We start from the raw sequence: 26,266 nt of genomic DNA on the forward strand, positions 1-26,266 counted from the left end.
GCATCACTGACTCAATGGACCTGAGTCTGAGTGAACTCCGGGAGTTGGTGATGGGCAGGGAGGCCTGGCGTGCTGCGATTCATGGGGTGGCGAAGAGTCGGACACGACTGAGCGACTGAACTGAACTTAACTGAAGTAAACGAGGGAGCCATGAGGTCTCAAGAGAGGGTCTTAACACATTCCGGAAGTTCTGCTTCTGGCTGCAGGCAACTCTGACGAGGAACTCTAACCCCAGAGGGTAGCAGGAACCAAAAGTCTGCAAAAGTGTGGGGTCACACAGAGAACTCAAGCAAGTAGAGTCCATATTTCCTTTCTTAACAGATCAAGTTACAAAAGTAAGCAGCAGCAGCCGGCAGGCAATCTAGCAGAGCCCTCCCCAACTGAGAGCCTGCTGCAGGGAATTTACCAGAAACACAGAAGTCATTAGTTTTATAATTGTGTGTGTGTGTATATATATATATACGTGTGTGTGTGTCTGTGTATATATTCACAGAGTTAAAAAAATAATTATTGGAAAAATGAGCCTTTAATTTCACAAAGTTTCCTTTGTTAATAAAACTTAAGTATTGAAGGTTTAAGAAACATGTCTAAACCATGCCTCACCCAACCTTCAGCGAGGCCTCTGCACACCACTTCGAAAATATAGCCAAATCTCCCCACTTATCTCCACCCCCATCTCCAGGGCTATCACCTTAGTCCGTGAATTCTGAACAGGGGTAATGTGGGCCCCCAAAATAGATCTTAGGGCCTGAAAAAAATCTTACTCTTTATATATATAAAGCCCATTCACAGTATGTAATGGGACATATAATACTTGCAAATTTCATGAGGGTCCACTCCTAGATATAGAGCCCAAAGAACTGAAAACTTGCACTCAAACGCCTCAAGGCAGCCCTATTCAGCCCAAAGATGGAAACAACCCAAACACCCATCAACAGAAAAGCCATGGTGCAAAAGAATGAAGTTCGCATGCGCGCTGCAATGTGGGTGAAAACATCGTATGACATCAGAGGACCCAGACACAAAGGCCCCGTTTTACGGATTTCACTAAAATGAAATATCCGGAATGGGCACATTCAAATAGAATGCAGCCTGGTGGCTGGCAGGGCTGGGCTCAGAGGATGGGGCGGGGGAGGCGGAGGGACGAGGAGGGGCGGCTTGGTGGACACAGGATTTGATTCTGCAGTGACAGAAAAGTTTTGGATCGAGGTAACAGCGGTGAATGCACAATATCACACAATGTGGTGACTGCACTAAATACCGTTGAATTGTTGGCTTTTAAATGATCGATCTTCTGTTATGTGATTCTCACCTCCACTTAAAAAATTCACAGGAGAACGATTAGGAAGAAAGTGTCAAAAAAGGCTCCTTAGGGGGTGATAATCAATGAAAAAAAAAAAAAAAAGGTTGGGAAACACTGCCCTTACCTACCATTTCCACAGAGACCCTGTAAAAGCTTCGCACTGGTCCCCCAACTGCCTGCCACAGCACCCCTCTCCCGGGGCACCTCCACCTAGCAGCTGTGAGCCACCTAAAACAAGGAAAGGGAGCGCTCAGGGGCATCCTGCCGGCCAGCATAAAATCCAAGGACCTTTCCTCGTCTCTTTCTGCAATCTCCAGCCACGTGGCCTTTTGTGCTCAGCCCTTCCAAGATCAAGTCTGCTCCTACCTCAAACCTTTACACTTGGAATTTCCCAGGAAAGACACCCTCCCCACTACCCACCACTCCCACTCAGATCCTCCTGGCTGGCAGTCCTCTACATCTGGGTCCAACACCATCTCCTTGAAGCCCTCCCTGCTGGCCCCACCTAAGGTGACCCCAGTGCCCCTCCTGCCTTGAGAATACCAGCTCCACAAGCACAGCCTCCTTGCCAGCCTCTGACACTGCCAGGCACTGGAGATGACAGAATGAGTCAATATGTGAGATGATTAATTGAAGAATCAGGTCTCCATTTCTCTTCTCATGACTGTGGTCACAATAAGTAATAAAGAAATGATAATGACAATCAAAATGAAACCTCTCTCATACGCAGGTGCCCATGCACACCATCTCCTCGACATTCTGCAGCGTTGTGAGTGATTAAGCGGCCAAGGAAGAAACATGGATAAGCAGCCCACAGAAAAGAATACAAAAGCTCAAGAAGCACATTTAGAGAGAAACTTGAGTTGGATATAAATAAAGGTAAACTCAGCTAACAGGCACAGAGATAAGTAGATACAGTCTGTCTATTTATAGGCTCTATCCTACAGCCTCTTCATCTGCATGGTACACTTGGTACAAAAAATAACAACTTGGGCCCTCCCTGGTGGTCCAGGGACTCTCTGTTCCCAGTGAGGGGGCCTGGGTTTGACCCCTGGTCAGCCTACTAGATCCCACATGCCTCAACTAAGAGTTCGCATATGGCAATTAAAAAAAAACCCCGCATGCCACAACAAAGACTGAAGGTCTAGCGCGTGCTGCAACTAAACCCTGACGCAGTCAAATAAATAAATATTTTTAAAAATAAAAATGAAACATACAGGGCATACAGGGAATTCCCTGGCAGCCCAGTGGTGCAGACTCTGCATTTTCATTGCCAAGGGCCTGGGTTGGACCACAAGTCACACAGTACAGCCAAAAAATAACAAGTGTGGAAAAAAGAGAGAGGTAAAATCAAGTGTACAGAAATGCCCCCATATGTGTAAATACTTCCCAAAAGCAGTCCCACATCCTTAAATGAATGCATACTTTTTTTTTCCTATCAGCACATTCTATAGCCATACAAACTTTGGAGAAAAACTGGAGCCCAGAATTCAAAGATTAACAACAAAAAAAAACCTTGACCTTTTCTTATATACCTTTCTGACCTGCTCTAATATTGCCTGGGTTTCATTTTGTTTTAATTCTAACCATGTGCGTTTAGTCATTTCATCATTTTTTTTAAATAAAGTCAACTAGAGGCATTTAGATTATGGACCATTTTGCTCTTTTTAAAATGCTTTTACTATGGTTTTGTTGTGGGGGAGAAGCATTAAAACGGGTGCAAAAATATATTTATTAATATAAAAAATGTAAGGAAGTGAGAGGAATTCTGTATGATTCCAGTAACATTCAATAGATATGTTCTTGAAGACTTTTATTCATGACCATCTAGAGAAACATGTAAAATACTAAGCTGGCCAACACACCTTCAGCACTGGGGGTTAGAAAGTGAGCAAGGACTCTCTCCCTCTCTCTCTATATATATATTTATATACAGTTGACATTAAGAAAACAAGTTGATGTATCTGTTTAAAACATCTGCATTCGTATGATTTCATAAAACATGAGAAATGCTGTTGATGTTTAGCCACTAAGTCGTGTCCAACTCTTTTCAACCCCATGGACTGCAGCCCTCCAGAATCCTCTGTCCATGGGATTTCCCAGGCAAAGGATACTGGAGTGGGTTGCCATTTCCTTCTCCAGGGCATCTTCCTGACCCAGGGATCAAACCTGTGTCTCCTGCATTGGCAGGCAGATTCTTTACCACTGATCCACCAGAGAAGCCCAATAATAAGTGCATGCAAATAAAATGATGTTAAAGACACAATGCCAAGTTGAAAGAAGCAAAAAGTTCAGTATGATCCCATTCTATCACACACACAAAAATAATTTTTATTACTGTCATCATCAATGTGATAAAAATCTGAAGGACCACCCAATTCTTAGTAGCTGTCACCTCTCAGGATGGAATAATGGACTATTTATTCTACAATGTTAAAATTTCAAAGGAATATTTTATATTCAGGGGGAAATGATGAAATATAAATATTGAAGAGATTCAAACCTGAAGGCTGAGCAAAGGTTTATTGGTGCTGAAAATCAAAAGCATGGTACCTACATCTATGATTCCCGATGAGGACTGGAGAGATGACCATGTGTGACAATGTCTGGAGAGGTTCTGACCACGGCAGGGGTGCAGACTGGCATCAAATGGGTGGAGGGGTACTGCAGGGCACAGGACAGCCCCACCACACAGAACCATCCTTCCCAAAATGTCAGTAGTGCTGGGGTTGAGAAACCCTGTTTTAAATCACTCTAGACATTTTCAAAAGCAGAAAGACATTTGGAAATGCTCGTTTCAATTATGCCTTCAAATGGATGCCAATCCTTTTATAAAGCCATAAATCTTGCCCAAAGGAAGACCTAATTGCCTTTGAAGTCACAAATAATTTAATCAGATAATCTACTTTGATGTACAATTCACGAGTGCCGGCTAAAACACATCATTTATTATCTACATTTACAAAACCCCCAGCCTGTGCTAAGTGCCCTTCTGACTACATGAAATATAAGTTGCAGAATTAAATTAGAAAAAAGGGGCCCTTTCCTCCCACGCACCCCAGCACTCTGGGTGGGGTAGCCGGTGGAGGAGTCATGATTCATGCTTCAGCTCCTCTACTTACAGAACTTTGGAAGCAACCTATACATTCAAAGGGCTGCTGGCATCTTGCACCACTCTTGGTGGCTTGTACAAAGGACCTATATAGCACAGAATCACTGGACGATCAGTACAGGACAGAAATGCTGCTCTAAATGGTTATTTAGTAACATGGAAAAGCAGTCAGAACACAGTTTTATTTTTCTCAGATCAGCTTTAGTCGCTCTGTCGTGTCCCACTCTTTGGGGCCCCATGGGCTGTGGCTCGCCAGGCCCCTCTGTCCATTGAATTTTCCAGGGAAGAATACCAGAGTGGGCAGCCATTCCCTTCTCCAGGGGATCTTTCCAACCCAGGGATCGAACTAGGGTATCCCACATTGCAGGCAGATTCTTCACCACCTGAGCCAGCAGGGGAGCCCATTCAGAATACAAGGCTAAGTTAAATAGGTCTACACGAAAGAGGTGGTCCACGAAGCAAACAGTTCATGGACGCATTTGATGCAGCCTGTAGTTTTTTTCACTTGTCTTGGTTTGTGAGATCCCACAGCATGTGCGATCTTAGTACCCCAACAAGGATTGAACCATGCCCCCTGTACTGGGAGAGCAGAGTCTTAGATCATTAGACCACCAGGGAAGTCCTTCTGAGCTATTTTTAAAAATGGGACATAACGTGTAAAAGCTGGGGTAGTCTGTATTTTAAAAAATATTTGGGATTTCTCTTGAACAGCACAGAAATGTGGCAACACTGAGCCAACCTTCCCACTTGGCTAGAACCAGCAAGGGGAGAGGGCCGCCAGTGACTTTAAAAAAGCACAGGTCTCTAGCTCAGCGCACATATACAGAAGAGTCAGTACTGCTTTGAGAAGCGTTAGACACAGGCACCCATGAGTGGTTAAATGGTCGTGAAGACAAGCAGATTTCTGCTTCAGTTCAGTCCCTGTCACTTCCAATCCTCGCTTATTTCTGTATCTGCCTGATCCCCCAAAGTGCTTGAGTTTTCAACTTGGCATATGATTGTGTCAACCAACATAGAAAAAAAGCTCAGGATGGGGAATTCCCTGGAAGTCCAGTGCTTAGGACTCCTCATGTTCACTGCCAAGGTTCGATCCCTGGTCGAGGAACTAGGATCCAGCATGCCATGTGCCAAAAAAGAAAAAGTTCAGGAAACAATCTCTAAGGGCTGACTGTGGAAGGTGGGATTATCACTGACTTTAGTTTTTGTAACTAACCATTGGTTTATGACAAATACGTATTGATTTCACAGGGCAAAGTGTATACGAAACCATCTTCCTTTTTCCCTGGAGTAACCCATGTGGAGCTGCGAGACCAAAGAACTACCATTAGCCCAGAGGCTGGTGAAAGCCAGGCCCTAGGATTCTTACCCTAATACATATTAATTGTAATTTTATATGTATAATTTCAATATGCATATAAAATGCAACAGGATCCTGCAAGCAAAATACTGGCAAGGCATCAATTCTGGCCAGGAGGTCTAGATAGAGGAAGCAGACAAAGCATGGAGAATATAAACTACTCTGACCCGTAACATGACAAGATTCCAGGAGTGAACAGCTTCTGGCTGACCGAAGTGCTCCTCGAAGACTAAAACCAGCCCTGAGGATTACAGACACAAGATTCTGAGCTCCTCAATGCCCTAAACAAAAGGAGGGTTTCTAAACTCTCATGAAATTTTTATCTAATAACTTATTTCAATGTGTATGTTTATGCTGCAGACTATAAATTTTTCCCTGCTGAAACAAAGAAGGTTTTGCAATCCTATGACAAGCTACTATTTTAATACAATGTTAGATAAAACACAGTCTTGTCTCACTTATATTCTCAATGATTGTGTGGGGGCATTTCAACAAATATCCCATGTCTTCTTCCACTAAATGCTATTATCACTGCCAACAGCAGAGGGCAGTGGCATGCAGGGCAAAGAAAGCCAGTCTCAGAATCTGGCTGTGGAACTCCCTCATTCTTCTGAGACCTCAACCTGCCTTCTGTAAAAGGAGGAGAGTGACTCAGAGTCTCTCTTCTCTTAGTTGGCACCACATATTGGCAAACCAACCCATGTTGCCTGCAAGCTAAGAAGGGTGCTGTTCTTCTTGTTTCGTCACCAAGTCGTGTCCAACTCTTTTTGACCCCATGGACTGTAGCTCGCCAGGCTCCTCTGTCCATGGGATTTCCCAGGCAAGAATACTGGAGTGGGTAGCCATTTCCTTCTCCTGGGGATCTTCCCGACCCAGGGATCGAACCTGTGTGTCCTGCATTGGCAGGCAGATTTATTACTGCTGAGTCACTTGGGAAGCCAAGAAGGGTATTTACCACTTTTAAGTGGTTTAGGGGAGAAAAAAAGGATTCATAGCTCCTGAAAACCTAACAATCATATGGAATTCAAATTTCAGTATCCCAGTCACATACTTACTGCCTATGGCTATTTTAGTAACACAAACAAGGTGTTGAATAATTGCAGAGTTGTGACAAGAGACCTACAAAGCCTAAAATATTTACCATCTGGCTCCAGAAAGGGGACAGTTTCTAAAACTAAAAAGATTTTTAATAAATACCTTCTCTTCCTACACTACTCATTGGCTGCCTAACTAATGATCAGCAAAATCACTCAGACACATACTAGCAAACAGATTATGTTTCGTGAAACAGATTTTAAATTCTACTGAAATGGGGCATCTGCTAACTCACCATCTCAAAAGTCACTCAAATAATGAGAAACTTTGTCAGGAATTCTGGCATCATTTCAACCTCTGCCCCTCTCGAGGGATGAGAGAAGTTTAAGTAAACCCACAATATGTGTTCCTCATACTCCTCTCAACTGTGTTTCCTGAAATATGGTGTAGAAACATCCACAGTGGTTCACAGACCAACATGTTTTACTTTACAAGCTATGTGCTAATTTCATGTACATTAGGGGAAAAAAAAAAAAAAAACAGCAAGCAATTTAAACACATGAGCTTGTGTATTTTATTTAGCTTTACATGAAGCTAAATTGTGGATCTAATATGTAAGAATGTAATAAAACAGGTGGTATGCACACTATAAACAAAAAAATCATGGGTGATAAAAAGTTCAGTTCAGTTCAGTTGCTCAGTCGTGTCCGACTCTTTGCGACCCCATGAATCGCAGGACACCAGGCCTTCCTGTCCATCACCAACTCCTGGAGTTCACCCAAACTCATGTGCATCGAGTCAGTGATGCCATCCACCCATCTCATCCTCTGTCGTCCCCTGCTCCTCCTGCCCCCAATCCCTCCCAGCATCAGGGTCTTTTTCAATGAGTCAACTCTGTGCATGAAGTGGCCAAAGTATTGGAGTTTCAGCCTCAGTATCAGTCCTTCCAACGAACACCCAGGACTGGTCTCCTTAAGGATGGACTGGTTGGATCTCCTTGCAGTCCAAGGGACTCTCAAGAGTCTTCCCCAACACCACAGTTCAAAAGCATCAAGATGGACGGACGGACGTGACATTGTACAGGACACAGGGATCAAGACCATCCCCATGGAAAAGAAATGCAAAAAAGCAAAATGGCTGTCTGAGGAGGCCTTACAAATAGCTGTGAAAAGAAGAGAAACGAAAAGCAAAGGAGAAAAGGAAAGATGTTCCCATTTGAATGCAGAGCTCCAAAGAATAGCAAGGAGAGATAAGAAAGCCTTCCTCAGTGATCAATGCAAAGAAATAGACGAAAACAATAGAATGGAAAAGACTAGAGATCTCTTCAAGAAAATTAGAGATACCAAGGGAACATTTCATGCAAAGATGGACTCGATAAAGGACAGAAATGGTATGGACCTAACAGAAGCAGAAGATGTTAAGAAAAGATGGCAAGAATACACAGAAGAACTGTACAAAAAAGAGCTTCATGACCCAGATAATCACGATGGTGTGATCACTCACCTACAGCCAGACATCCTGGAATGTGAAGTCAAGTGGGCCTTACAAGCATCACTACGAACAAAGCTAGTGGAGGTGATGGAATTCCAGTTGAGCTATTCCAAATCCTGAAAGATGATGCTGTGAACGTGCTGCACTCAATATGCCAGCAAATTTGGAAAACTCAGCAGTCGCCACAGGACTGGAAAAGGTCAGTTTTCATTCCAATCCCAAAGAAAGGCAATGCCAAAGAATGCTCAAACGACCGCACAATTGCACTCATCTCACATGCTAGTAAAATAACGCTCAAAATTCTCCAAGCCAGGCTTCAGCAATACATGAACCATGAACTTCCAGATGTTCAAGCTGGTTTTAGAAAAGGCAGAGGAACCAGAGATCAAAGTGCCAACATCCTCTGGATCATGGAAAAAGCAAGAGAGTTCCAGAAAAACATCTATTTCTGCTTTATGACTATGCCAAAGCCTTTGACTGTGTGGATCACAATAAACTGTGGAAAATTCTGAAAGAGATGAGAATACCAGACCACCTGACCTGCCTCTTGAGAAACCTGTATTCAGGTCAGGAAGCAACATTTAGAACTGGACATGGAACAACAGACTGGTTCCAGATAGGAAAAAGAGTACATCAGGGCTGTATATTGTCACCCTGCTTATTTAACTTATATGTAGAGCACATCATGAGAAATGTTGGGCTGGAAGAAGCACAAGCCGGAATCAAGATTGCCAGGAGAAATATCAATAACTTCAGATATGAAAAGTTCAGGCAACAGTGATTCATGGGATTGCTGCCCATTAAAACAGTTTCTCAAGCAGAAGGATTTCAATAGGAACTCAGAGGCTGAGGAGCTTGTGTGGTTATACACCATATGTTGTTAACTTGGCTTAAATGAAATCATGTCATAGAATAAAAGTAAGCCTTTAAGGACTCTGGTCAGAAACAAGGGGGCAAAGGGCAAGCTTTTTTCTGAAGCTATGTCAACAGAAGTTATGTCATCCCAGAACAAAGCTCTTAACTCAACCTTGAATCCGTCAACCACATGGCTGGATCAGAACCGACTGCAGCCTTTACTCTGAAGAATCAAAAGCCGCTGGTGATGAACTCTGCTCCACCTAGAGCCATTCAGAGCAGCTACAAGCAGTACTTGAAAATAAGCAGCTACCCAGAAAGAAGCCACAGCGTGAACCAAAATGAGTGGAAATCTTCTGAGTTCCCCATTGACTAAGGCTTCACATTTATCTTCTGGGGATACTGATGTTCTCTTAACCGATGCCTGCTCCTCTTTTTGGGGGGCGGGAGGGGGGTGCCATGCAGCTTGTGGGATCTTAGTTCCCCAACAAGGGATCGAACCCAGGCCCCAGCAGGAAGACCTTGCAGCCCTAACCACTGGACCACCAGGAAATTCCTGATGCCTGCTCCCTAAAGAGTTCTCCGTGAAGGAAAGAAGGGAAAGAGGAAAGGAGGGAGGTAGGAAGAGGGGCTGATCTGAAAGGCTATCCAAGGGTAATACTCTGGCCAGAAGTCTAAATACTGGTGGTTCAACCTGTGGATGTGCTTTATTCATTCTGACAAATATCTTAAGACAGTTTGAGCTGCACTTTCATAACTGGAGAGTCTACATAAAAAGGCAGATTTCCCATTTCTCTGTAAGAATGTTAAAACGTGAAAACCCTAAGTCCACATTTCTGGGCAGCAACCATGGGCTGAAACCCTTGAGAATGGGGCATGTGCCTGAGGTTCACCAACAGTCTCCTCAGCCCAGAGCCTGCAGGCTGCCTGCGTCCATCATCACGTTCAGTGTAAAGCTTTGTTTTTTTACCTATGCCTCTCAGAGAACAAGAAAGAGCAAACAGTAAAGGCCCCGTTTCAAGAAAAATGACAGTAAACCCATTTCCTTGAGGAAACCATAAAGTTCTCACAGGGTTTTTTTTTTTTAATATTTATTTATTTCGCTGCACCAGGTCTCAGTTGCGGCATGTGGGATCTAGTTCCCTGACCAGGGATCAAACCTGGGTCCCCTGCATTGGGAGCTCAGAGTCCCAGCCAGTGGACCACCTGGGAAGCCCCCTCATAGGTTTTTAACATGCAACTGAATTATGTCTGGATAGAAAAGAATTCAATTTAAGTCATCCTTGCTTTTGTTACTCAGCCAGCACCCCTCCTTTGCAACACCTCTCCGGATCTGTATCAGCACGGAATGAGTGACTACCAGAATAAATAATAGAGCAGCCAACATTTTTGTAGCACTTATTATCTTAGGTACTACTCTAAACCCCTTATGTATATCGGCTCATTAATCCTCACAAGAAACACTGAGGCAGGGCCTATCATTATGGCTGTGTTACAGGAGAGGAAACCAAGGCATGGGAGGGTCAGGCGCCTTGCCTAAAGCCACAGAGCTAGTAAATGACAGAGCTGGGACCTGATCCGAGACCAGCATCCTCCTCCTTCACCTCTGCTACAGCAGCCAGGCTGCAAGATGCAACATGACTGTTAACCCGAGTGGGGCGCGGGGAGGAGTGGACTGGGACCATTCAAGGAGTGGGAGTCCTCTGCTCTCTCTGGGGAGAGAATATTCTTGTTTCCCTTACATGTTACTCTAATATTTGAGCCTTCAGTAATGCGAGTATCTGGTTTTGATAGAAAAATACTGTTTCCATTAAAATAAAATTCTTGAGAAAGAAAAAAACGATTGCAGGAAGTTGTGATTCATCTCCGAGGCATTTGAACCGAACTCTGAAGGATTTTTGGCCACCTCTGCCCACTTCTAGGAATGACCTCCAGCTGGCCTTTGGGGAACGCTTTTCTCATTTGTGGGGCCGTGCTACAGTCCACGGGGTCACAAAGGGGCAGACACGACGTAGCGACTGAACGACGACACAAGAATCCCAGTGGGTTTACGCACTTAAAATTTAAAATCGGCTCCACTGGGATGAGATCCCCCTACCCAGCTCCCTCTGACTCCGTGTTGCTCACCAGGTAGTCAGGGCCAGACAGGTGTCCCCCAGATGAGAACCCCTGTGTCGCAGGGACCCCCTGCACCCTCTCTCCCCGGGGCTGACCTGTGCTCTTGTCCAGGAAGTCCATGGACTCTTCACTGGCACTGAAGTGGCTGGATGTGGCCTTCTTCTCAGCATCCTGCTCCACATCGGAGCCCGTGTGCACGGAGGAGTTTGTACTCATGGGGGAGCGCGGCATGTCGGACAAGGAGATCCTGCGGCCTGCGCCCCCGCTCAGCATCGGCTTGCTCATCAGGATCTTGGGCGACGCCGTCATGTCAAAGCTGAGCTTGACCTTCTCCTGCTTGTCCATCTTGGCGGCACCAGCACCGGGGTTGGAGGGGTCGAGCAGCATTTGGTACTGGCTGTTGGGCGTGTAGGGTGTCCTGAATGGAGAGTAATTAAAAACCCCAAACTTCCGGCGGATATTCTCCACATAAACCTCCATCTCTTGCATTGCACTGTTGAAGATGCTTTTAGTCTTTTTCACAGAAAAAGGAATTTCTTTAGACATGAGGTAGCAATTATTTATTGGAACCCAGGCCCTGGGAGCACAAAAGAGAAAGGGAGTTTAAATCAGCCTTGGTCATTCCCAAGATTTTTAAGTTTTTTTGTGTTTTTTTTTTTTACAAATTTGATTGTGCAAGAACGCTTAAGTTGAGATCTGCCCTCTTGACAAATGTACTCTCCTAACAAGTGTATCATACATTACTGCTGTGTCAACGGAAAAACAGCACAGCCTAAAAGCTGAGAATTATGTTTTATTTGGCGGACAAAACTGAGGACTTTAGCCCAGGACGCAGTCTCTCAGATCACACTGAGAGACTGCTCCAAAGAGGCAAGGGAGGAGTCAGCATATATACAGGAGATTTTTTGTAACAAAGACCAGGTAGCCAGAACTTCAAAAGATTCCTATTAAAGAAAAACCAGATATCTCGTGTTAAGGAATTCAGCATTTTTCTCAGTCTGGGAAGATGCAAGAGTCTGGGTTCACTGAAATCTTTCCTCTGACATGCAGCTTAGCTATCTGGGGCTTTCTCAGCCTGAGTCCCCTCAGGGTGCACCACTGGGGGTCGGCTGCAGTGGCTGAGCGCTTGGCAGCTGGGTACCCATTTGTCTCCATCCTAAGCTCCCTCAGGGTTCATCATCTGGGAGTCTGTACTGGCTTGATGGCAGTACCATCCTTTGCCTACTGATAGAGCAGGCAACATTTTTTCAACAGTTAGCTGTAGGTACATGCTGGTACTGCAGCTCTCTAAAGCTTATTCAGGTTGTTTAATGGAAACTTTGTATCTGTTAATCAGTAGTCTCCCTTTTTCCCCAGTCCCCAGCCCCTGAACCTGACTATCTCAGATACCTCCTACAAAGGGAATCATGCAGTATTCGTGGAACTGGCTTATTCCACTTTGCTCAAAGTCCTTCTGGTACAGCCGTGATGCTTCATCTTTCTTAAGGCAGAACAGTATCCACTGTGTGCAGAGACCACATTTACTCCATCCATTCATCGCTCGATGGCCACCTGGGTTGTTTCCAGAATGGTGTTTTTTCTTTTTTTCCTTAATGCAAACCAAATTATCCTGGTGGAATTACCAAGATTCTTAAACATGTATTCCATTTTTTAAAAATGACTTGGTTTGAATGGTTAATTAACAATCCACTTAACAGACATGTTCTGTCACAAGGACAGAATGTGAACAAGACACTCAGCTACATTAAAAGGCTCAATAGCTTAGTCAGTTTAATCCATTAAAAAAATAATAAATCCCCTTTGCCTCTGGGTTGGTAGAGAGTAAGAAAACAGTCTGGATCCCAGACCACACCTCCGAGAAGATAATTATTCCCCAAATCTCACTCTCATGCACTCAGACATAAAGAGGTTTCTTTTCTCTTTTAAAACTGTGATTCTCCATGGGACTAGAAGGAAAGGTTAGAAAACCACAGCCCTAAAAGGGGTGCATGGTTCTGAACGTGAGATAATTCACATGGAAAAAATGGGAAAACAGCCTATTACCCTTGGGGTATGAGCCCTTCAACTCTTGATTCAGGCTAGTTCTGTCTTCCTACCATCAACCTTCACATCCTAGTGTGCTCTGCAGAAATCCACTAGAACGTGAGCTGCTTTTCTGGAATCAGCCACCCAAGTGAAGGCAGGCAGGAGACAGAAACAAAACCACCATGCTCTGGGGAAGGCAAGAGTGGATATACGAGCGTTCAGGCGGGTGTGCCTTTGCGATACCTGATGCCCCTAGCCTCAACCCAGCGTATAGATGGGAATCTGGTAGGAATAAGCGTTTCCAAGGAGACCTCAGGGATTTCATAGACCATAAACTCAAGTCAGGTACAAAGCCATGGGGAGCAACGTGGACTTAGTGGGGAGAGCAGGTGGGAAACTCACACCCAGTCTAATGCAAGGACCCCCTACTCAGGTGCTATCAAAGTGCCTTGGGAATTTGGACCCAACACCAAGTCTTCCAAAATTTTAAAGTAGAAAATAGAAACTTTTTATCTTCTCTTTTACCCAAATGTTAAGAGCATCTCCTTCCTATTTTTTAAGAGAAAACCACCAAGGAGAAACAAAGCCTGGCCATGGGGCAGAGTCCAGGGCACAGGCTGGCTGGGCACAGGCTGGCTGCCCACAGCTCACAGCTCTTGGTGATGCTAGGCCACGATGCATATGAACATGGAACCCCTCAAAATACCCACCCGCACCCTCCGAGTGCTGGAAACCACCCGCTTCTCATCCGCTCCCACTCATGCTGTCATTCTGCAGAGGCCCGCGGAAACAAAGGTGCAGCCAGGCAGAACGGGGGCTGGGCAGGAGCCAGAAGCCCCAGGGCCAGCGTCTGTGGGGCCTCCGGGGCTTTCAGCCGAGTGGGCAGGAGTCCGGACCAAAATGGGGCTCTGAGGAGCAGCGGGGAGCTCCAGGCGGCCCCGACAGCTGACGCCCCTTCGCTGGGCCAGCCTCCACTCTGTCGGTGGGGTGGAAGATGAGCCCCTACCTGGAGGGATGCTGGGGAGACGCATCTGACCAGTACCCTGCACCCCCAGGAGCTGACCAGCCACAGTCACCGGGGCTGTACCCTCTCCCATTTTTGTCCGGCATTGGTGTCCTAAGTTCCATGAAGTTATTTTACAAATGATTTCAGAAAAGGGTTTCTTTTTCTTAAAGGAGACCCAGGAAATATTGAAAGGGATATCCTATTTGCTTAGTGACAGGAAGCCTCTAGGAGGCTATGTCTTGAGAGGCAACACGGCACACAGCTGAGCTACTTTCTAATTCTGGACCTTGGTTTTCCTATCAGTGAAATGGGGATAAAAGCAGCTTCTATTAAAAAAAGCACTTAATGTCAGCTGCCACAGGAGCATGCACTCGGCCTGGCACACAGCACACACTGAAAACATGTTTCTTTGAATGAATGAACGAATAAGGGAATTTCAGAAAGCTTCCCAACAAAAAATGGTCAAGATCAAAATATAATACTTGCTATCAAACCCAGAACCATCTCCACTAATTTCCATCTTGTCTCCTATCAATGCACTGCTTGGATTCCTGGTAAGTGACTTTGCAGATTACTTTGAAATTCGTTTTTTTTCCCCCAAGATGACAAGCAAAATTTTACAAGGAGCAATTATTTCAGAGTCTGCTGTTGTTTCAAATGATAAACTGTATTTTCTGTATGTTCTGTGGGTGGGTATAATTTTCAAAATATGTCTTTTAAATATACACACACACAAACACTTTCCCAGCCTGCCTGCTAGGGCTCTGGGGGTGAGGGGGGGCGCGGTTTGCCTCATTTAATCACAACATAACTTGCTGAAAGAGAGCTGGAGATATTAACCGCTGCTCATCTCCGTCTACCTGTTGTTTTGAAGCAGGTGGGGGGGCTGCGCTCTGCAGAGAGCTGCTATTAGCTAGAGTAATTCACATCTAGCTAGAATAATTCGCATCGCTAGGAGGGGGAGGGCAGGAAGGCTAGGAAGGAGGGCTCCTACCTGTCAAAACAGCAACCCCTTCTAGTTTCCCATTTTAGCTCCACAGAAAAAGGAACAGGAGGGGACCACCCCACATGACGATGGGAGATTCATTTACCAGCGATCTGGGGAAATGTTTCTGATCCCTGAAAGCATTATTTTGAAAAGCAATTTGTGCGGTGATTTAATTTACTGCAGGGGGGAGAAAAAAAAAAAAAGAGAACAGTAGAGCTTAAAACAGCCGTGGAACTTATGCCCATGCTGGCTACATCCACAAAATCACGAAAGCAAGATCCTTTCCAACCTACCTGATAAAAACGGAAGCCGGTGCACAATCAGGCTTAACACAGCCCAGGCCAGTATTTTTAAAGTACAAGATCATCGGTGGGTATCATGACAATCAAATAATAGTCGTGCCCCCCGCCCCTTCTCACATTCACTGGCAGGATCAAAGGCTCCCTCGGAGCTACGCATTTGAAGCCCGTGTTTAACTCCCACCTGTCGTGTTGTCCAAAGAAACGGGCATCCACCTGCCCATCTTTATCCCTCAGAGCTTTCGCAGGCCAGAATGGAAACCCCTTCAGTTTTGCCCAAACCAAAGGATGTGGATTGCTCTAGGAAAAGAAAAACAAAATCCCGAGTTTGTACGTATTCGACAGCAAGAACCATATATAAAGCTCAGTAGGTGAGGTTCAGGCAAGGGAGCGGTGAGACAGACCACAAAGTGAAAGAGGACAGTTTCAAACAGGGTCTGTCTCCCCAAGCAGCAGTCCCCAGATGCGTGGCCAGTAAGCCTGGGCAAGGCTGGCAGTTAAACGGGGAAACTGAGAAGAAGTCAGCGCTGACAAATCCAGGCTTGAATCCTGGCTGTGCCACTACCACCTGGATGGCAGTGAGCAGGAGACTGACCCTTTCTGGGCAACACGGGGACAATAATACCTACAACTCTCCATTAAGTTGGAGGGTTAAATGCACATGACACCGAGCACAGAGTAACAGGCAGCACTACATACCTTTATTCTTCATCAAGTGCTACTCAGAGCCTAACTATTCAGATATTCATCTCCAAAGGCAGGAAAAGCTCTCAACTATGCTTTGATTCTCAACTCTAATGACAAGTCTTGCTGCCCAATTCCCTCTAACCCCACCCCCATACTCCCAGCCCACCCCAAAACACACCTCTCTCTACAAAGCACCAGTTTGGAAAATGTAGATCCCTGGGGACAACGAGGGTGACTGACGTTCTCTCCCTACCCCCATCCCATCCTCAAGAACCATGGTTTCATATGTAAAATAGACAGCTAGTGGATTTTACATATGGAACACAGGGGAGCTCAACCTGGTGTTCTGTGACAACCTAGAGGGGTGGGATGGGGTGTGAGGTGGGAGGGGGGGTTCAAGAGCGAGGCAACTAAGTATGCCTATGATTGACTCATGTTGGTGTATGGCAGAAACCAACACAACAATGTAAAGCAATTATCTTCCAATTAAAAACAGATTTAAAAAAAAGGGGGGGGGGGGGAATCCAGACCACCCTGTATTTTCCTGCTCTTTCCTGAGCTCTGACTATGTCAGTGTTGATTAAATCGTTGATCAAATCTTAAAGAAAGGGGAAAAAAAAAGAACCATGGTTTGGCGAGATCATGGAGTTAATCCTAGAAGGGATTTCCAAACCTCTTAAAATAGACCCGGGTGATTCGTAAGTAACATACTCATTCACCACTACTGGCTCACTGTCTGCATGACGTTGGTGTGTCTTCCTTCTGATGAGTTTTTCTTTCACTCTGCATCCTGCTGTTTTCAAGGACCAACAGACCCCGTCAATGATGATGCTTTGAACTTTTAGCCAAAGAGGTTTATCCCACCTGGATTACTCCCTTTCTGACTATAACTATATCAGCAAGAAAATTATCTAAAAACATCATCCACAGTTCCATCCAGTAAGCCACCTGATGAAAGCTGTCCTGGGTCATCCAAGGCAGAGAGTTCAGAGAACAAAGATAGAAAAGGAAACCCAACTTACACAAGGCTCACAAAACCAGTTATCTCGTTTTTGGCAGGCAGCTAGATAACACTCTGGACAAACTTCAATTTCATTCATCTGTAAAGCAAAAAGGTGTTAGAATGCGTCACTCCCAGGGGCCTTATATCTGCAAGTCCTCAAGAAATACATGACGATACTGGCAGGTAAGGTTAGCTAAACTAAATGCCACGGTGGGGAACACCCTGGACATTAATTGGACTATTTCTCACCAACCTTGATGCATTCCCCTAGCCCAAGCCATCATCATCTCTTTCTGAACCTCAGCGTCCTAACTTGGTCCATTCCCCACACACATGGAACAGCCCGAGCCCAGCCCAGGAGGTTCATTTCATCCACACCATCAAAACTAGGGGGCATTTTTCCAGGACACCTAGGCCATTCTTGGAGAAATTCAGGACATTTCCTGCAAATAACATCAATGCAAACACCTGCCACAAGAAGTCTGAAAGGGAATAAGGGGTCGGCCTTTGAGCAACAGCAATGCAAGATGGCAGCCACCACGGGCTCGGACAATTTATGAAAACCGAATATACAGCCTTAAAATAGAATGGGGACCTAAATACCCAGAAGCACCCCCCTTTGTAAGATTTGTAACAAAAACTAACATGAATGGAGCTAATAGTTCTAATGGAGTGGTGGACCCAAGAGCCGTTATCAGTGCTAGCAAAATGGCAGAATTCGTATAGCATCAAAGTTGTCCTGCAAGAGCTTCGGCGCCTAATGATGTCTAAAGAAAATATGAAACTCCCTCAGCCGCCTGAAGGACAGCATTACAGCAATTAATCAAAAAGAAAAACCACAGGCCTCCCCTGCCCCCATCGATTTAAGCAGTCTTCATTTTCCACAGTAGTAAATTTTCTAGATTCGTCTTGTAGACCTCAAAGTACTGGAAAGAAAGCTCCCATTCAAAGGCAGTTTATCTTAAGATACTGTAAATGATACTAATTTTTTTGTCCATTTGAAATATATAAATTGTGCTATAACCAAAAACAAAAAAAAAGAAGACGACTAAAAAGGACCCAGGGAAATGCCACAGACTGTGGGGCAAAGAATCATAAACTCTACGCTACATGCAGTGCTTGACCACCAGTCAAGGCTGAAAAAATCCTCTCTCTTAGATCACAGATAAGGTAAGGGTGTTATTTCATCACGTACTAGGGTCCGCTCTGTTGCTTTTACTTTCCTCAAAGACAAAAGACGCTCTCTATGGGTCAACAAATTCTCAAATCTCCACAACTACCCTCAGACAATTCCACCAATGGGAACATCAATCACCCAACCCATCATTCCAGTTACACTTAAAAGGGGACAGTGAGAAACACATACCTCATGCTCACAGATTTTGATGACTACTTTTGCAATTTGTGTCAATTTGTGATTTCCTAAGGGAATAAGACAATAGGATTAATTCAAATGGAAACACAGAAACACCTTAGGATTTATACCTCTATTAACAACCTTTTCACTTGCTTTCCCTTGGGAGTAACCCTTTAAAGGTTAAAAACAAGACATGTCTGGCTTCTAACATCAGTGTAGATGACTCTTCCCAGGAACCAGCCTTTGGTGCTGAGATACTCCCTGAAAGATGACAATTTGTGGTGGTTTCCCAACAGTTCACAAGTTAATATTTGAAAGATGCTTTTATAGTTTCAAGGCCCAAATTAGTGGAAAGGAGCCTTCTGACTTCCCCAGCAGTCCAGTGATAAAGAGTCCGCGTGCCAATGCAGGGGACGCAGGTTTGATCCCCGCTCCAGGAAAATTACACAAGTAACTGAGCCCGTGCGCCACAACCACTGAGCCCGAGCACCTTACAGCCCATGCTCTGCACCAAGAGAAGTCGCCACAACGAGAAGCCCACGCGTCTCAACCAGAGAGCAGCCCCTGCTCTGTGCAACCAGAGAAAAGCCCTCGCAGCAACAAAGACCCAGCACAGCCGAAAATAAATAAATATATAAAGGAGCCTTCTTCTGCCCATTGTCCCAGACCCCAACCCAAGAAGTGAAAGTGAAAGTGAAGTCGCTCAGTTGTGTCCGACTCTTTGTGATCCCGTGGACTGTAGTCTACCAGGCTTCTCTGTCCATGGGATTTTCCAGGCAAGAGTACTGGAGTGGGTTGCCATTTCCTTCTCCAGGGGATCTTCCTGACCCAGGGATCGAACCCAGGTCTCCTACATTGCAGGCAGATGCTTTACCCTCTGAGCCACCAGGGAATACTACGAAGAAGAGTCCAGGGAAAAGAAAACATTTAGTTGACTAACTCCAGTGTGCCTGGTGCAATGAAATTAACTCCTTAAAAAAGCCTTATTAGGAAGCAAGCATGAATGGCCTCGCTTCACCTAAGAGTAAACCGAGGTTCAGGAATCATCACATATATGAGATCACTGAGCTAATGAACTGAGATTATGGCTCCTGGTCTAACTCTTAAATCCCTCACCTTTGCACTAAACCAGAGAACAAGAAGGTCAAAAAGCCATGTTGTATTGAACAGTATGTTTTCAGAAATTGTAGATTTGGTGGCAAAAGATTTCATACACACAAATACCTAGATTTCTGACATGTTTGAAAACTCACATCAGAAAACTCTGTATCCAATAAACCACTGGAGTGTCCAATGGCGACCTCTCCAGAGTGGGCAGGAGTTCCCTGTTGTCTGCAGTCTCCAGCTCCCCGCACTGGTCATCCTGGCTTATTCTACTGTTTTTCTGCTACCTGGCTTCATTTACTTGTTTATATGATCTTACTGGCCTTTCTCTGTATTTGATTTTATAACCTTTACACAAATTCCCAATGCCTAGATACATACCTTTCTCTCATCCCTGCGTCCCCAGCCCTGCAAACACATTAGTAATACAAAATATGTACTTTAAGCAGATAGTCATCCACTCATATTTCCTTCTTCAAACATCAGCTAACAACAGTCTATGCTATAGGAAACAAGATAGGCCCTTAAAGACCTTATGCCCTGGTGAGCAACTCAAAATTTAAAAAGCACCATCAAGAAAGTGCGATAAATACTGTCATGCGGAAGGACAGGTACTGAGAGCCCTTAACAAAAGTATGTAATACGGTCTGGGTCACAAAGGAAAACTCCTCAGGACTGAAAGGCTGAGACTGAAGGACAAGGAAAAATCTTCAAGGGAAAGAGAGAGGAGTGTTTCAGCAGGGGACTAGAGGAGCAGGATGGGGCAGGACACGCTTAAAGATCTACCCGGCAAGAAGGCAGACAGAGAGGATTATGGGAGAAGATAGGGCAATGGGAAAGGTGCCCACGGGAGAGATTTTAATGGGAAGTCTCCTCCAATCTGTCCAGAAGGCTTAATCCACAAAAACGTAACTAACAAAACTTTATACAAAATCTAAAGAAAACTCCTAAAACTTAATAACAAAAAAAAATTCAATTTTTGAAATGAACAAAACATCTGAATAGACGTTTTACCAACAAAAGATGCATAATGACTAATAAACACAAAAGGTACTCAATACCTAGTCATTAGAGACCAATAAAACAGCCACTGCATAACACTTCATGCCTTCAAGAACGGCTACACAGTATCAAATGTTGGCAATGATACAGCACAACAGAACTCTCACATACACTGCTGGAAGGAGTGTAAAATAATACAACCAACTGACGAAACAATTTGGTAAAATTTCTTATAATTTAAATACAAACCTACTCAATGATCTAGCAATACCACTCTTGGGTATTTATCCAAGAGAAATGAGAGTCTATGTCCACACAAAGACTTCTGTAACAATGTTCACGAGGGGGGCTTTATTCATAATAGCCGAAAACTGAAAACAATACAAATATCCATCAACATCAACAAAGGAAATGGATAAATTGTATATTGACACAATACTGACATCACCCCTCAGTAAGAAACAAAGCAATAATACATACAACAGAAGGGAATCCCCAAAATATTATACTCTGTCCACACAGTCAAGACTCCACTGATATCAAATTCTAGAATATGGAGAATTAATTCTCAGTAATTCCTTTTGAGGAGTGTGGATTTAGTGGAGAGCGGCAACTGGGATATAATAGGGTGATAGAATTGTTTCAGGGTCTTATTTGCAGTTGGAGTTACGGAGGTGGAACACATTTGTCAGATTCATGGAATGTACCTGTAAAACCTGTGCTTTCTATTTTATATAATTATTCCTCCATTAAGAAGGACAGGGAGGCCTTCCCTGATGATATAGTGGTTAAGAATCTGCGTGCCCGTGCAGGGGACACAGGTTCAATCCCAGATTCCACATGCCATGGACCACCTAAGCCCACGCACCATGACTGAAGCCTGAGCACTTAGAGCCTGTTCTCTGCAACAAGAGAAGCCACCGAGATGAGAATCCCATGCACGGCAACGAAGAGTAGCCTCCAACTAGAGAAAGCCCACACGCAGCAGCAAAGACCCAGCGCAACCAAAGATAAATAAATAAGTATTTTTTTTTAATTAAGAGGACAGGTAAAAGCATCACATAGTCACAAGCAACAGTGGACATCAGCTCATACCCTAAAATGCATGTAGTCACCGTGCCCTATTCACACATATTAGCAATCTAAACGTAAGTTTCTTCAGCTCTGGGTTGACGCATGAGAAAAGATCCTCATTTATTTTTTTTTAATGAAAGGCAGGAGAACAGGTAACACACGCAGCATACTCTCTTTTCTAAGAGTCGTCTAAGCCACTCACCCCCATTATAAATGATGCAGTTGTGCAAAATCCATTTTGCATCAGCCAGGAAGGCTTCTGTGCAGCCATACATTTTCTTTTTAGCATTCTGGGGAGAAAAGCCACAGAAAATAATCACCAGTGAGTCTCTATAAGCCACAGCATGTAACACCTGCGTCCCCACATAATTTTCTTAGCAGTCATTTGCCAAATTAATTAATGCTTTTACTCATTTCCCAAGATGCTATTACAGTTGAGATCTATAACTCTATAAAAATGCATTCACTGAATTCATCACACTAACCTGAATCTTCTCATCTTATAGCACTGTCATTTATCAAGCAGCTTCTTCCAATGAACCAGGGTATTTTATATATTTACACATTTATTATTAATTGTACAGTCTCCCATAAGCCTCATAATTGAAAACTCAATGAAGCCATTCTTATCCCCATTTTACAGACAGAGAAACTGAGGTATAGTATTGTTAAAGAACTAATCCAAGTTCCAAAGCTATTAATTTGTGAAATTAGGATTCTAATCTCATCTTTTTGGAACGTCTTTTTTTTTTTTTTTTAACACCATAAGGGTGTAAGCAATTTTCGAAAGCAGGGTGAATTTACTGTTTGGAGGTTGGGGGAATGGGTCCATCAATACACACAATATAAAGTAATGTTTTCTCCTCATTCATGCTTTTCTTTAAGAATATTTTGGTGCCAAAAATTTGAAAATCAGCACCAAGATGACAGACACAGTCTAAAATGCTACCAGTGTAATTTTCAGCATGGAATTTCAGTTCAAACCTTTGAAAACCAGGGTTAGGCACTACAGAAATACCCTTCTCGGTGAAGTAAGTCAAGATCTAAGAAGCCACATGTTTACTGCTAACATGAAGGTTTTCCCAGATACTTAATTTTCTCTGATTCCTTCCTGCTGCTCTCATTAACACCTCCAAAAGAAAGAGAAGGGTAAACCCCAAATCAATCAAATCACTAATGCTTAGAAGCTGTAACTTTCTCGGATGAAAGGCTAGAATCACCAGCAGAAATACTATTTGGCGCTAAGCAGTGGGTTTCAACGCCCACTGCAATCCTTGGGAAAATGTTACAAAGACGTTAGGGGAATGAGCGTTCTTCCATCCAAATGAAAGTGGCGCAGGGGAGACACAGAAGAGCCATCTAACTTGAGACAGGGCTGGCAAGTGAGGGCGACTCTCGAGTCATCTCGACAGCTGTGGGCTCTCTGATGGAAGCCCACCTTTTCCAATGTACAAAGGTCCATGGGGTGGAAGATGTATTCTGCATAGTCAGGATGTTGCTCCAAGGGGACAGGCTTCTGAAATGCATCTGTCTGTAAAAGAAAGGACGCGTACACACAAACACAAACCCGTCACTGCCACGGAAGACCGCAAGCATTAACGCCTACACAGTACTTCCACAACGGAGACATCTTTCCAGAAAATACAGTTCTAAAACTTTCTACAAAACAGGCCCTTGAAAAGCTCCAAAGTGGTTTACCTTCTAATTCTGCCTGGTTATCAATAATCATGGGCCAAGCCGTGTTCCAGTTTTGTCATCTGTTCTGTTTTCAGTGTAAACTCAAAAACAGGTCCAGGCCTCTTCAGTTAAGATCGACAAGAACAATGGGCTATCAGTTACTTTAGACCTCAACTCTGAAGGAGGCTCATCTGTAGTACATCGCAAATGCCCATAATTAAAATTGACTGGCGGTGAAATTTGGCTACACCTAGGGATGACATCGGAGAAGGCAATGGCACCCCACTCCAGTACTCTTGCCTGGAAAATCCCATGGACGAACGAGCCTGGAAGGCTGCAGTCCGTGGGGTCACTGAGGGTCGGACACGACTGAACGACTTCACCTTCACTTTTCACCTTCGTGCATTGGAGAAGGAAATGGCAACCCACTCCAGTGTTCTTGCCTGGAGAATCCCAGGGACGGGGGAGCCTGGTGGGCTGCCGTCTATGGGGTCGCACAGAGTCAGACACGACTGAAGCGACTTAGCAGCAGTAGCAGAGATGACATGCCAAAAAGTTTCTCTAAGTGCCAACAGATATTTTACACATGGGTGGAAATCTTAGTGAGATTTTGCTCCTCCTCTTAGGAGCCAAATTACTTCCAACACAGGGACTATGTAAAGCGGTCCCCAGCCTTTTAGGCACCAGAGACGTGTTTTGTAGAAGACCATTTCTCCATGGACGGGCGTGAGGTGATGGTTTGGGGATGATTCAAGCGTATTACAATTATTGCGCACTTTATTTCCAATCTAATGCCACTGCTGATCTGACAGGCGTGCCAGTCCGCGGCCTGGAGGTTGGGGCCCTGGAGTAAAGCTTTTGTATCTTAGTCCACTTTTTTAAGCCCTATTTGAATCAGTTCAAAATGTGAGGCCTGGTTTGTCAATGGGCACTATTTACTTATTAATAAAAAAATATATAGGGAATTCCCAGCGGTTAGGATTCAGCGCTCTCAACGCAAGGAGCCCAGGTTTGATCCCTTGTCAAGTAACTATGACCAGGAACACACAGATACAATTTTTACGGACACACACACACTTACAGATAAGATTTAATTAATGACCAAATTGTGCTCAAGCAAGGCATGTGAATGGGTTACCATTTGCAGTTACCCGAGCTCTTTCTCATCCAGAATAAGTTTGGCTTTGTCAGTTTAAAAGATGTTTCCATAAAATCAGCAACTTTCTGCCCTGATTTTGTAACAAACAATTTAGGTAAGAAATTAACACCTTCTTTGATTTTTCTTTTTGGTTTATAATTCTACAGTGTTGACAAATCTAAATAAATCAATTTTTCCTGTCAAAGTTTGGTGTTTTATTTTTAATGAGGCTATATACTTTTGCTTCCGTTGATGGAGTTTTTGTGAAAGGGGTTCCCAATTTAGCAACACCCAACGGGCATGCTCTGAACTTTTTCCATCATGATATCAATTTCAGAATAGAATCTCAAAAGTAAAGTTTCTACATTTTTAAAGAAATTAAACCACAATGGCTACTAAAAGCATTCAGATTCTGTATTTCCATGTATTCCTTTGACTTAGAAAGCAAAGTCTCAAGAGTTTCATAAAGGGTCACCACTAGCCCATCTGGTGCCTTCGTGTAAATCTACCAAAGAACTCTACAAAAGAACCCAACTTTCTGTAGGAAAAATGTCCTAACGTTGATAATCTTGTCATAAAGTATTATTTTTAAAAACAAGGTATGTTACTGCCATCTTTCTGACAACTGTTGCAAAAAACTACAAAATGACAGCTATGATAACTGGGACTCTTTGAGAGAAACCGTTTTAAAGTACACAGCTTGCCAGTTGAGCATGGCAGGCCTGCCTTCACATCGATTTTCCTAAGGGCAAAGGCTGCGCATCAAATCCCAATTCAAACTTAAAGAAACTAAGCAAATCCTCACCCTTTACAGGAATCTCACTGGTTGAGTTTTACTTGAAGGCTCCCCATCATTAGACCCTGATTACAAATAAACTGGGTTGCACTCAGCTCTCTCACTGAAATGGAATTTTTACAACTCCCCCTTATCTAGTGTGGTCTGAGGTTTCACTTTGCAACCACTAAGAATTTTAAATCCCCACCAGCTTCCTAACATATGTCATTTTCTGACTAAACTCCTAAGGGACACAAAGTGTTCACTTTAGAGAATTCACTGAATGCCTCTGTCCAGTTAAATTTTCAGGGATTTGCATCTGGGCACACAAGACCCAAAGAGTAAGAAGCACACATGTCTGAAAAGCCAAGGTAACTACAAGGAACAAAAATGTTAACAGAACAAAAACCACCATTCTCATTAACACGTGTATCAAGGGGAAGTGTCTTTTTTTTTTTTTTTTTCGGGGAAGTGTCTTCTTACCCCTGGCTGTTTCATTTTCTGAATGGCGAACTTGAGCAGGTATGATAACTGTTCGATGGTGAGCATCGTCATGGCTTTACTCTGAGTCTCAATGCATTCTGCTACTGTGATCTTCTGCAAGTCAAAATCACACAAATACCCAGTTAGGAAAGAATATTACGATCCCATGTATTCATTTCCCTTTCCTAATTTTCCAGTAACTTCATACATAAAAAACGATCCCCATCTAAATGAGACCAGTTGTTTCGCTTGATGAGGACTCCAGTCTACTTGACCTGGGGGCTGGATCTGTGGATAAAAATGAAGCAGCACACCAATCCACTGATGACCTGATTAAGAAGTGTTGTTAGCTCATGGAGGCGATGTAATCTGAAAAG

At 43.9% G+C, this 26,266-nt stretch overlaps 1 protein-coding gene and 1 pseudogene across 26 annotated transcripts in view; one reads left to right on the top strand and one right to left on the bottom strand.

The window, feature by feature from the left end:
- Positions 1-26,266, bottom strand: part of ZMYND8 (zinc finger MYND-type containing 8) — a 125,058-nt gene that overhangs the window by 47,529 nt on the left and 51,263 nt on the right. For 25 of the 26 annotated variants that reach the window (XM_061437862.1, XM_061437863.1, XM_061437861.1 and 22 more), the window contains 7 exons: positions 25,890-26,003; positions 23,255-23,347; positions 22,019-22,106; positions 18,646-18,701; positions 17,299-17,376; positions 15,774-15,889; positions 11,367-11,848 (listed from right to left, as the gene is read on the bottom strand). In XM_061437862.1, the coding sequence (XP_061293846.1) occupies positions 11,367-11,848; positions 15,774-15,889; positions 17,299-17,376; positions 18,646-18,701; positions 22,019-22,106; positions 23,255-23,347; positions 25,890-26,003 (1,027 nt within the window). The remainder of the gene's footprint in view (positions 1-11,366; positions 11,849-15,773; positions 15,890-17,298; positions 17,377-18,645; positions 18,702-22,018; positions 22,107-23,254; positions 23,348-25,889; positions 26,004-26,266) is intronic. The other variant, XM_061437852.1, reaches the window with a different exon arrangement.
- Positions 17,447-18,244, top strand: LOC133258877 (ubiquitin-conjugating enzyme E2 variant 1-like; annotated as a pseudogene).

This window comes from Bos javanicus, chromosome 13 (genome assembly GCF_032452875.1).
Source record: "Bos javanicus breed banteng chromosome 13, ARS-OSU_banteng_1.0, whole genome shotgun sequence".
Classification (NCBI taxonomy): domain Eukaryota; kingdom Metazoa; phylum Chordata; class Mammalia; order Artiodactyla; family Bovidae; genus Bos; species Bos javanicus.